Source organism: Aspergillus novofumigatus (assembly GCF_002847465.1).
Source record: "Aspergillus novofumigatus IBT 16806 chromosome Unknown P174scaffold_4, whole genome shotgun sequence".
NCBI lineage: Eukaryota > Fungi > Ascomycota > Eurotiomycetes > Eurotiales > Aspergillaceae > Aspergillus > Aspergillus novofumigatus.
The window spans coordinates 3,402,414-3,414,156 of NW_020194277.1; the positions used below are offsets into that span (position 1 = coordinate 3,402,414).

Genomic DNA, 11,743 nt, shown 5'->3' on the forward strand with positions numbered 1-11,743 from the left:
TCGCCTCATAGCTTGTTTAATCTCCCGACAACGCGCCAAGAAATGCCAGATCGCTTCGTGTGCATACTTGGATTGCGTTGGTCACTTGAATGATACCTTATTTTGAATCAGATGTCATTTAGAGGATGCTAGACGATACAAATGCAGATGTTCCGTACCATGCAACGTTTCAATATGTTTTGACCTCAGGCATAGACAGTTCTCAAGGCCTAAGGTACATAGTACTACTTATCTTGATCGCCTACTAGACTCTCACTACTTCAGGGATACCGCCAGCTAGACTAGCTTTCTCATTAACCAATTGATTCAGGCGTGGCTGTTGATTCAATTCTCTCTAATCACATTACCTTGACTTCGTTTCGTTCGCATACTGTACTCTACGCAGATGGACGTCATTCACTGTGATAAAATGCTTTATGAGATTTCACCTATACAGTGGCAGAGATATTCATATAAGCCAGCCATTTCGCCGAGTATTAGACCGGGATTTACTCATCGATATTCGATTCCTCGCGAAGAACCCTCAATGACACTTGAGCCCCGACTCCTGAAACAATAGTGAAGCTCTTAAGCGTAGACATCCCACCGAAGATGCACTAAGCTCAAAGTTCGTAAGTGGCACAGACGGAAACTGGACGCTTTGTTCCTGTACAGTTGGAAACTCCATTGGTAAAGCGACAGCATGACTGGTAGTAGTATAAAGACAAACGTGTAACCGCACCCCTTGATATGCGTACAATTCCCCTCTTATGACTTGGCCAGCAATGCAGACGCTTCTTCTTCCTTCCCTAACAGACCCAAACTGCGAATCTGTTCTGCCTTGGGCGCATTCTCACGGGGGTGTGCGGCCTCGGCCTTGCGGTAGGCGGCCTGCATCTTCATCGTTCGGAGAGCCTATACGCCAAAAGTCAGACCATCACGCCAGTATTTCGAATTTCAAATATCCCAGAACAGCCGTCCATCGCAAATCGAACCGAAGGGGGCCCAGAGCAAAGGGCGTACCTCTTTCCGGTGGTGCAGGCATTCATAGTAATCCTCCAGAGCGGGCATGCACTTCTTCTTGCCGGCTTCACCCTCTCCGGCATTGACAACGTAGCATCCTAGTACCTCCTGCCAAAAACCGTAGCAGCGCGAGGGACCTGGACAATCACAGGGAGCATTAGCCGGGGAGTCCGCATGGATGAAGTCGAGCAACCGTGACCGCCGAGAATCATCAATTGAGGCGATTCTGGGACTCAAAAGTCAGAGGAAGGGTACCACATACCGCCATTGAGACCGAAACCAGAAGCCATTGTGTCGCGGGGGCGTGAGAGTAGGACTTGGATCGCAGAGGACTGCGGATTAGAGCAGCGGAGGTGAGGGTGCGGACGCAGTCTTTAGTCAAGCGGCGATTCGCCTGTTTCCGCCCAGGTGGTCCGAGCGCCCCGCCTGTTGTCCCCGTTGACGTCTACGTTTTCGATTCGGGAGGTCGGAGAAGCATCGACAAGATTGTGACATGAGAGGACATTTTATGGAGTCTGACTCGCGATGGCGATTTCTGCAACGATATCTGGTGCTCATGCGATTCTTCTAGCAACGCAGCTCTGTGCCACTGGCCATGTCGTTCATCTGCCACTCCTCCACGCCCAATTCCCCAGCTATTTACCCTTGGAACGTCTCTTGCGCATTATCTTGACCTTTCTTCCAGAGAGCACAGAACCGCAGGCCTATACATCTGTGCTTCAAGAACTAGTGTCTGGTTCCACGACCGAGCCTTTTGAAGGTGACGTCGACGTTTCTGCCGTCCAAGACCTTCCCGAGGCTGTTGCGAGGAAACGCGTCCGGAAGCTTCGTCTACTGCCGCTGAGACACCCTGACGACGAGGATAGCGAGCCTTCCGACCTCTTGACTCAATTTCTTATCCATCGGTCGCATCGCATAGATTCCGAGACCGGTCTTCAGCCACTCATCCTTGACCTTCTTCTGCCATTCTACCAACGCTCGTCCACCGTGCGTACATGGTTGATTTCTAGCATCCTACCGCTCCTCCGATTGAACTATGAGTATTACCCGAGTCAAGATGAGATGTTCTCCTTGAATACATTAGAGTCGATGGACGATGCAACCGCGGTCAACGTTCTGCTGTCTATGACGAGTCCGAGAAAAGACGAGATGGACATCGCGAGGAACCTCCGTGGACTGGTGGGTGCGTGGATATATGGCAGCAACCGCGCAAAACGACGCAGGCTCAATGAGGCCGCAAATCAGAGTGCGATATCCCTTCCGCAGGACAGCCACCGCCCGAAGACGACAACAGGTGCTATATGGCAGCAGGTAAATGAATGGTTGCTGTCGCATAGCTTGGTGGAGCATGATACTGCAGTCAACGCCTTTGTTCACTGGGATGGGCCTGGGGACGTGGACCTTGGAGGCTGCGGAGAGGAGAATCAACAAGCAACACAGGACGAATTGGCGGAAATGCGGACTCGTTATGGCCAGTCAGGCCTTGCCGTTGTGTACGCAAACCCTGATGCGAGCAGTTCCTCGCTGGAGGGCTCAATGCAGATTGTAACAAGGGTGGCCCAGTTACTCAACCTTCAGAACTCTGTGTTTGTTGTGCGCAAGGATTCCGCGCTTCCTTCGGTGACATTCGATGCGGGTGAGATTCCGTCCACCTCAAGAGTCACATTGTTACAAAATGCCTTGCTGCTGAGTTCGAATCCATTGACGCTTCCGTCTGCTTCGTCGGTCTCATTCTTGAGCGCACTACTTCTCTCTTTGCAGGTGCTGCATGAATTGGGCGTTACAATACCCTGCAGGCAAGCTGCAAACCTGTGCCTGCACAGCACTGAGGATATGCAACTTGCAGAGCTTCGCAGTACGGTTAGCTCGATTGCCAAGCAGGCCACTCCTGGTCGTGATTGGAAGAAGGTTCGTGAACAGCTGCTATGGCTTCGTGACTGGCAGGCGAAACAGTCTGAACAGACGTTGAATCGTCCTCCCTGTCACGGACTGTTTTGGAAGGTCTCCCGGAATACTGTGGAAACAGAGGTGCTGAGAGCCTTGCTGGAAGCGAAAGGTACGTCCAAAATGCCGACTTCGCTTGACCAGGTGCTAACCGACTCCAGAATATCAACTGGCCGTGGATATTTACACCATGTCCGACCCGGCTCCTCTGGATGCGAACCAGGTCGAACAAGCGGTTCAAGACGCTATCTTTGCGGCCTACGACAACGCGAGCAACGGCAATAGGACACGAGGAGGAATGAAGAGGGCTTATGAGATGTGAGTTTCGTGCGATTCCTATCCGGATACTCAACTGACAGGCTTTGTTGCGTTACCAGTCTACAAGCATTCCAACCACATTTCCCAACTTCCGTAACCTTGAAACAAATCCAGGCGCTCATAGCAGCAACTCACTCACTGTCGTTCTACTCTCTGACCTTGCAGCATGGCGTCCCCTTTCAGCCGGTCAGCATCCGAGTCCACCCTGATCCTCTCTCCTTGATCGAAAAGGTGCTCGATCAGAATCCAAAGAGCTACACAAAACTCGACGATCTACTTTCCATTGGACGCAACCTGGTCGAGGCCGGGTTGCCGACCGGTGCGACCGAAGACCACGAATCGCATTTCGGTGCCTCTCCTTCTACGTCGCGGGAAGATGCGGTGGTCACAGCCGAGCGGCGCGTCATGTCTCTGGCCATTTCATCCGCCCTTTCCTCAAACGACTTTGGCACCGCCTACTCTTACATCCTCACTCGTCTCACACCCCCTTCACTTTTACCTACCGCGTCGCAACTCACAAATCCGAACGTCAAAGACGACATCTCCTGGCGCGCTGTCTACAACGCGGGCCGCTACCGCGCCCCGTTTCCACCCCTGAGCCGTCCCTGCAAGCCCAAATCACCCGGCTTTCACAGCGCATGGAGCTCCTCTCGCTAGCGCTCACTCTCGTCCCATATCCCGACCCACTCCCAGAGATTCTCGGCGCATGGCGTCGCTGCGACGAGGAGATGAACGTCCTCCGCGCCCAGGAAAGCGCAGAAGAAGAGATATGGGACGCCAAGGGCGACAGCCTCTCGACCCTTCCCGGCGGCTTCGGCCCGACAGACACAGAACAAGACGCCTTTGACACCAAGCAGCAACACGCCCGACGCGTCCGCGCCCAACGGAACCGTTCCCACCTCGGAGACGCACCCATGGGTCTCTTCGAAGTCGCCCGGGGCGCCGCCCTCGCCCTGCAGAAGAACGCTTTCCCCCTACGCAGCGCTGCCTCGGCAGCCGCCTCACCAGACGAAATAACACCGTCGGCGCGAGCGCGCGAAGCCCACGAGGAATCAAGCCCGCAGTCGCAGGAGGGCCGAGTCCGCAAGAGAGACGTGGTCAGTAACATGGTAACCGGCGGGTTGGCAAGCGGGATCGGCTGGGTTCTCGGTGCGCAGCCTGCCAACCGATCGTAAATAACCGTCTTCTTCTTTTTTCGCATTCCCTTCAGCTCTCGGAGCCTGAGCTTTGTGATGTTTGTTTTGCCCATGATGACATGGCGTTGGTCCGCGTCTGGCCCGGTTAGCGTTGAGACTTGAGAGTGCCTTTGTCCCTATGCATTTTTTATCACGGTACTAGAATACCTTGGTCTTATACATAGTGTTGCCTTTTGCAGCGAGAATAATGAATGAACCATGTCACTTCATGCTAGACCGTCTCCCTGCTGTTAAATGGAGCATCAATGCTGAACTCCTAGAAGTTAGGGAAAACACACCACGCAGCGACACCTCGAAGTCACCCTTTACTTCATATTACTAGAGTGCATCGTTCACTGGTTCCCAGGTAAATATTCCATGATTTCCAGTGGAAATTACCGAAATTTCTGTTGCATTTTCTTGGTCTGACAAATATCTACTGTCACGATAGAAGACGAATGAGATTTTTCACTATTGACTTGGACTTGACGGCGCCAATGTACATTCTCATTGGAAGGCAGGCATGTAACAAGAACATAAGGTAGATACTAAAAGCACAACACACACAGATGCAGCTACTCAAGAAGAATCAGGCTGAACCGACATTGAAAACTCACAAAGAGATCGAGTCCCAGCTATCCCGTTCGGCATCCATGAAAAAAAAAAAAAAAAGCGTCAGCACTGCTGCTCGCCGGCAGATGTCTTCGAACTCTTCTCAAATTTTGAAGAAACATTGCGGAACAAAAGTATGAGAAAGTGGAAACCAAGAAGAATATGATTCAACTCCAGCTGCTCACTCAAAGGAATGACATTGCAATGAGAGGTAATGAATGTCGTCATAATGCAAGGTTTCGTATGCTTTTTGACATCCTGGTCAATCAAGAAGGCCCAGCCACTTGTTAAGCGTTGAAGGAGAGACCGTAATATATGCAAGGGCATTATTGTAGATGAGATTAAGTCAATGTTGCGGTCGGTGGGTGGTGATTAGGGAATGAAACGGATTTAATGAAGGCTGAAATCTGCAGAGAGTCCAGGACTGGGGGAATCAATCTTGCCAGCCCCACACCTGCCGGACGAAGTTGGCCATGTTAACCTTTTTATTCTTCATGTCCAGCATCCAGGGATGTTCCAGCATCCGCCATGGTGTAGCTCTTCGTGGAGGTTCTTTTTCGAGACTAGATCAAGTCAACTCTAGCCCATTCGGACAAAGAAGAAGATACATACCAGCATTCAATAAAGTATTTGAAGTTATCGGACCAGCGAATACGGTTTTCGGGCTCATCTTTCAGCTTGGGAATCGGTTGGCGAACAATGTATGTAAGAAGATCTATCAATCCGGCTCGTGGCTGCATCTCGGTGCCATCGGCGGGGAACGGGAAACGATGTTGGGCAACCTCCAGCAGCGTCACACCGAGGGACCAAACGTCGGATGTAATGGTATAAGATTGGCCAGTGATTCGTTCAGGAGCCATATAGTAGGATGTACCGATGAATGTGTTGGCGTCTCCCTTGGTCCCGAACTCGCCGCTGACGCCAAAGTCACAGAGCTTCACTTGGCCGTTTCGGCATAGGAGAATGTTTGAAGGTTTGATATCTGAGTCGGTCAGCCGATGCACGAATCCTTGGAAGAAGCGAGCTTACCTCGATGGATAATCTTTCTGCTATGTAGGTATGTCAAACCATTCAAGACGCCTTCAGCGATTTTGCCGAGCACTTTTTCTCCTGTTCGCCCTCCCAATTTCTTAACCTCCTTGTAAATGCTGTCCAAACTTCCTCCTTCGCAAAACTCCATCGCAATCGAGATTGTTCCCGTGGACTTGTCCATGAAAGCGCCGTAGTAGCGGCAGATGTGTTCTGACGCACAGTCCTTGTTGAAGTTGAGTTCTCGAACAATCTGCTTCTTCACATCTGGGTTTGGGTCGGTCGTGATGATCTGGAGAAGTAATTGTATTGGCATGAAGAAATCTCACGTTTCAGGAATATGGTAAAATACCTTCAGGGCAAAAACGGTCTTGCCGTCCTTGAGCTTGCAACGTGTAACGGCACCACCAGCCCCTCACCCAGACTACCCAACTCAATAATCTTCTTTTGCTCGCTCGCAGCTAGCCAACCTTCATCATCCAAATCATCAACGTCCAGGGGCCTGCCCTTTTCCAGACTCAACTTATCCAAATCGGGAAGAAGTCCGTTGACGCTGTTATCGCGCTCCATCTGCACACCTCCCTCCCTGTCGGAGTACACCGAGCTGATCGCAGACGAGGGATCTGGAGTGCTGCCGTGCGGTTGCCGGAGACCCATGGCGAATGAGAGGGCGGAGTAATTCGACGATGATGCGGATGCCGGACCGCTAGCTTTCCCATCCAGATACGTAAAACTGCTGGATCTCGAATGTCCGTTCGATTCGTTCAACCCCGTGGTTGCCAGAGGCGGAGGGGCTGGTCTGCCATTCGCCAGTCGGGGCACTTCCTGGGGGACATCCGAGCTGCTACCCATGGGGTCGCGAGTCGCAGCTGAGGAGGAGCGGGACGAGTAGAAGGTCGCTGAGGCTGGGGAGCTTCGGGGGCTGCTGCTGCTGCTGCGACTGCGGGGCCGACGCCATTCCCGTCGACGGGTCTGCTGTTGGGGGATGGAGGAATGCCCAGCGTGAGTTTTGGAGGTCGAGGTCCGTTGCTGCGATTGCCAGGCACCGGTGGTCTGAGGAGAGGAACGGCCGAGGACGACATGGCGAGGTTGTTTTGCCTCTCCCCCGGCAAAAACAACTCGTTGGGATCAGCCAAGGTAGCCAGATCGGCGACGTTTGAGTTGGACACCTTGAACGAGAAGGTCGAGGACTAAAATGGATAACAGAGGGTGGACGAAGCAGCACCGGGGGTTGGTTCAAAAGGTGGCCGTGGGGCCGAGATAACACGCGGCGGATGAACAAAGGAGGGGTAAGAATAATAGCTATAACAGTGGCAGGCGTAAGATCAAAGAGACAATACAATAGATGACACCGATAGATCGGGATAAACGAACGTTGGTATTTCTCTTTCTTTGAACAGAATCAAAGAAAGAGACTGGATGAACGAAGGAGTTGGATGAGGATGGGTGTGGGTGAGGGTGAGGGAGAGGAGGATCGAAGGATGATGGGGATGGGCCAACAACCAACGGTCGGGTCGGGGAAGCGACAGAATTATTGATGACACGAAATATCTAACTTAGCAGCTGACAGAGTGTCAGTCAGCTTGGATTGGCCGTTGGATGTTTGAACTGTCGAATATTTACCATCCACAGATAGATGCAGAGCGATATGACGCTTATATTATATCAATTGCCCTATGTTATACGCTGTTACTCGGTTCTATCACAATTCAATGCCAATCACAAGGCACAGCCAACAGACTCAATCGCGCTGGGGATCGCATCGGTGGGACCAGTCTGTTTCGAAAGGCGCCTAGAAAGTACCACTTCTATAAATATGCGATCTCTACCCAATACTACTATCGGCTATATCCAGATAGTATCTAAATTTGTTCATCATGATCATTAGATGGTATCTTCATTATTGATGTTTGTCTTCAATCTGAGATAAATTGATGCGGTTGTTGTTGTTGTTGTTGTTGTTGTTGTTCATGGTCTCGATGTGTTGTCCTCGGCTCCCAGGCATCTAGGCATCCATGAAAAATCTTCTCAATGAAACTCCACATCATCGATCATATCTACTTCTCCATGGCATCATCATACCCAGATTTGAATGCCTAATCTCTTAGTTATGAGTTCATATGTTATCGAACGTAGAGTATTGACGTGCATCTTGCCTCAAGTACCAACCCCAAGTGTGGAGAGGACGAGCCATAGCCGAAGCAGTCAGTGGTCACTGGTCAGTCTAACTGTCTTACAGCTTCTCAGCCACTTTTCTTCCTCAATTTGACAAATGTGGCGACTGTGCACCTATGCTATCTCGCAGTGAGACATCCGAGTCCTCAAGTTGGGAGTGTTTCACACTTTTAGTCTCCTGTACTTAAAATACTCGGATTTGTGGCTTGTGAGGATGGGTACTTGGTCCTGCGTGGCTGTGTCATCCACAGTTTGCTTGGGTCCGGATCCACAACAATCAACAGGACTGCAAGTTGCAGGCCTGCAAACGTGTATCGGCATTCGGTAAGGGCTTCTTCTTGTGAATCGAAGACTTTGGTCTTCACCTAGGAACATTGGCTTTTTTCCTCCGTAGTGAGAGGTGCTTGTCCTGGATTTCTCCACAGGGTCTTGTTTCAACAGAGGCAAGTGCTGCTTCAGCTTCCGCTCAACTTCAGCCTTGTGACTTTTTTGATACCGGCAGTGGACTTGGATCTTCTATCTTGACGCAAAAGAGCTCAATCTACTTCTGAATCACATTCTTTAACGTTCTCATAATCCAAGACAAGCAGTGGAGATGAGAATTACTACCCTGTATGTCATTGCATTGTCACTTACTTCGGATATCCAGGCCCCACAGGGCCCTAAAATAGCCACCAAGGTCATTTGCACCCTGAGACTACGATGTGATTGAGTAGTCACAACTGGACCATCTCTTCCACTCTCAATGTTTCGAAAGTGTGAAGAAATAATGACAATCCTCGGCAATTGTGCTGATGTTGTTGCATGCGCCTAGAGTACTACCTCATATCTAGCCATCATCGAACCATCTGGTGAAAATGTACAATTACTACATCATAGACGCGCGGCTCTGGTGATCCTTGGTTGAGCCTTTGCAATCCCCACTGCTCGTAGATCGTCCAGATACTTGCAGGGAAAGGAATGGTCTTGCGGAATATAGCGACTACCTCATTACCTCGCTTGGGAGATATCGACCGAAATTTCGCATCCATAATCTGTTTGATTCCGAAGAATCAAGTTCACTCCATTACAAATCTTGCAAGCTTCACGCGATTTGGCCCAGGAAGCAGAGAATAGAGGCTGCCCCTGTTGATCTGTGGACCATTGTCCCTGCCCGTATCCTACCATACTATACTTCGTATAGGCACAGGCTGTATTGCTGTGTTCCCTGAAGTAGATACTCCGGGATCAATATGTCTCTTGAGTATCAATGAGTAACTAAGGGTCTTCTGTTTATAGTATCGACTCCGTTGACCACTCTCCATAATTAATGACCCGTTTCTAATCAAAGCAACATTGGCTTGACTAGCGAAGTAGATAGTCTACTCGGTAGTTTGCTTGCAGTTGACAGAAGGATAGACCAATGGTCCAAACCCCTTTTTCATCAGGTCCTGGCCTTAAGGATTAGATAGATAGTCTTGGTTATGCTCACCATATCGCTTTCGAAGTCAGTGGATTAGCCGTAGGAACTCTGTATCTACTCCGTACATCGCTTCGGAAAACAGAACATCTCTACGGAGTATCCTCTGAATTTAACTAGTTGAATTGGTTTTGTCGCCAATCACCGGTTATACCTAGCCAATCAAAAGTTATACTCTTGAATATACTCGCTTAGTAGTCAGGGGTAACCATGGGGACTATTCATTAACATGTCTCTCCTCTGTGGCTTGTCTTTCTAAGCCTATTGATGGTCATTTTCCGCTCACAGGACCAATAATACCAGTACCACTGCTACAGTAGATAGATACCACCAAGCTTTAATTAAGCAATACAATCAGTGTGACTGTGGCGTCTCAATGGCCCTGGTCTCGAAGCTCTCGCTCAGACTTCAGTCAAGTCAGTGTTTCGGTAGTGGTATCCAGACCTGGTCCCTGGCAGGGGTGCATTCACAGCCAATTTCTGAAAGGGACCTGGGTCTGTGCATTGACTGGCGTAATGCATCATAGACTCACGGCATATCAATGTAACATGCATCAGTTCAGGACGATGACCTTTACTGGCTCACAGGTCATCATCACTGATTCAAAGATGACCCCGCAGTACTATTCTTAACAGATCCTTGGTTCCAGGACATGATCATCCCTTGAAGTGTTGGATCCGGACATGTTCAGATCCAGAGTTCCAAAAATTCAGGGACCACAATCATTCAGACTGGCGCTCTGTCGCCCGTCCCTGAGCAAGACCGCCAGATTCAATGGAAATCAAAATAAAGGACTTAGGGGCAGGGTGGAGCACTGTGGCTCCACTAGATCTCTGGTCATTGGACGCACAGCGGGGTTGGAGAGCCACAGCGGGAAAATGAAAGAGGCCTCTGAGTGGACCATGGATTCAGGAACGGCTAAGACATAAATTCTGATTGGTCGACAGCGGCAAACATGAAACAGGTACTCCCAACGTTGTATCGCTTGGCAGATGAGATTGCTCGCGGCTTCATTACTCTATCATTTCTGTCCTGTACCCATGTATGGAGTAATGGAGAGTAGATTGGTAGAAAGTCAGTAATGGGAAATAAACTGGCATTATTACACTGCAATAGAAAGAGCGTAGGAAACGGCTGAGTGCCCAGAAATACTACGTAACTCAAAAGCCTCTAACTTCGCTAGTTTCTTCGACTCAGGGGTTCAGGAACGACAATTGGACCGACTGTTTTTGGTCGGCGATACTGGAACAAGCAATGGAAGTGCGGGATCAACACCACGCAGCAGGGCCGCACTCATGGCCGGCCAGCTAAGCACTAGGACGCTGTCTTAGGCCGGCTGATGCTATCCTCCACCAACCATAGGCTAGCCTCCGTCAATTCATCCCACGAGCGTACCTTAGCGGTACCACGTAACCATGAACCTACAGTACATACCTAGTAGGTAGTGAGCATGACGATCGATGAGATGTGGTGGATGAGCGACTAGAATCCGAATACAATATGTAATACTACATTTCCTAAGGTATTTCATACCTGTTCATCTTCACTCGAGTATAGAATGGAGCAATGGTATCCAATGTACACCGCGACTTTGGTGCAATCTCCTAATTTAGATTGCTAGTCATTGCAATATTGATTGACTTAGATCTAGTGAAGCCGTTCCAATCTAGTGGATTATTAGAGGAAACTTACAGGCTGAATAGAGAGTACTCCGTTATTGACTTACTGGACCTAGTTAGTACTGCAATAATAATAATAATAATAATAATAATATAATAAAAATAATGACTATGGTGCATTGGTGCAGCCCCTCGCTCTCCACCTGACACGGTCGACTCTTTCTTTTGCCTTTTTCCCCTGAGACGATCTCCGGGTTTAATCTCCCCGTTCATACAAAGGCCCCTGACCCCCCCTCCATCGTTCCCTCGTTCTCTTCTTCTTGTTTCTTTCTCTCCAAGCTCAAGACTTTCTTCCCGCTTCCAGCATCAAATCAATTTGACTTCGGTCGGCCACTCTTTCAAACCAAACC

At 49.8% G+C, this 11,743-nt stretch overlaps 3 protein-coding genes across 3 annotated transcripts; 1 reads left to right on the forward strand and 2 right to left on the reverse strand.

The window, feature by feature from the left end:
- Positions 1 to 425: 425 nt before the first annotated feature.
- On the reverse strand, positions 426 to 1,292 carry P174DRAFT_390240 (uncharacterized protein; the record flags this gene model as incomplete). The annotated part of the gene is made up of 3 exons (XM_024823475.1): positions 426 to 894; positions 1,003 to 1,139; positions 1,265 to 1,292. 3 exons carry the CDS (start codon positions 1,290 to 1,292, stop codon positions 748 to 750), a joined length of 312 nt encoding a protein of 103 aa, XP_024683286.1. The 3' UTR covers positions 426 to 747.
- A 188-nt stretch (positions 1,293 to 1,480) lies between these two features.
- P174DRAFT_512805 (secretory pathway Sec39 family protein) lies at positions 1,481 to 4,439 on the forward strand (the record flags this gene model as incomplete). Its single annotated transcript, XM_024831909.1, has 4 exons — positions 1,481 to 3,058; positions 3,108 to 3,264; positions 3,324 to 3,819; positions 3,864 to 4,439. The coding sequence occupies exons 1-4, from the start codon at positions 1,528 to 1,530 to the stop codon at positions 4,437 to 4,439; spliced, it is 2,760 nt and encodes a 919-aa protein (XP_024683287.1). The 5' UTR covers positions 1,481 to 1,527.
- A 556-nt stretch (positions 4,440 to 4,995) lies between these two features.
- P174DRAFT_451544 (putative MAP kinase) lies at positions 4,996 to 7,162 on the reverse strand (the record flags this gene model as incomplete). Its single annotated transcript, XM_024829011.1, has 6 exons — positions 4,996 to 5,614; positions 5,664 to 6,033; positions 6,081 to 6,372; positions 6,433 to 6,494; positions 6,551 to 6,905; positions 6,929 to 7,162. The coding sequence occupies 6 exons, from the start codon at positions 7,160 to 7,162 to the stop codon at positions 5,485 to 5,487; spliced, it is 1,443 nt and encodes a 480-aa protein (XP_024683288.1). The 3' UTR covers positions 4,996 to 5,484.
- Between the last annotated feature and the right edge of the window lie 4,581 nt (positions 7,163 to 11,743).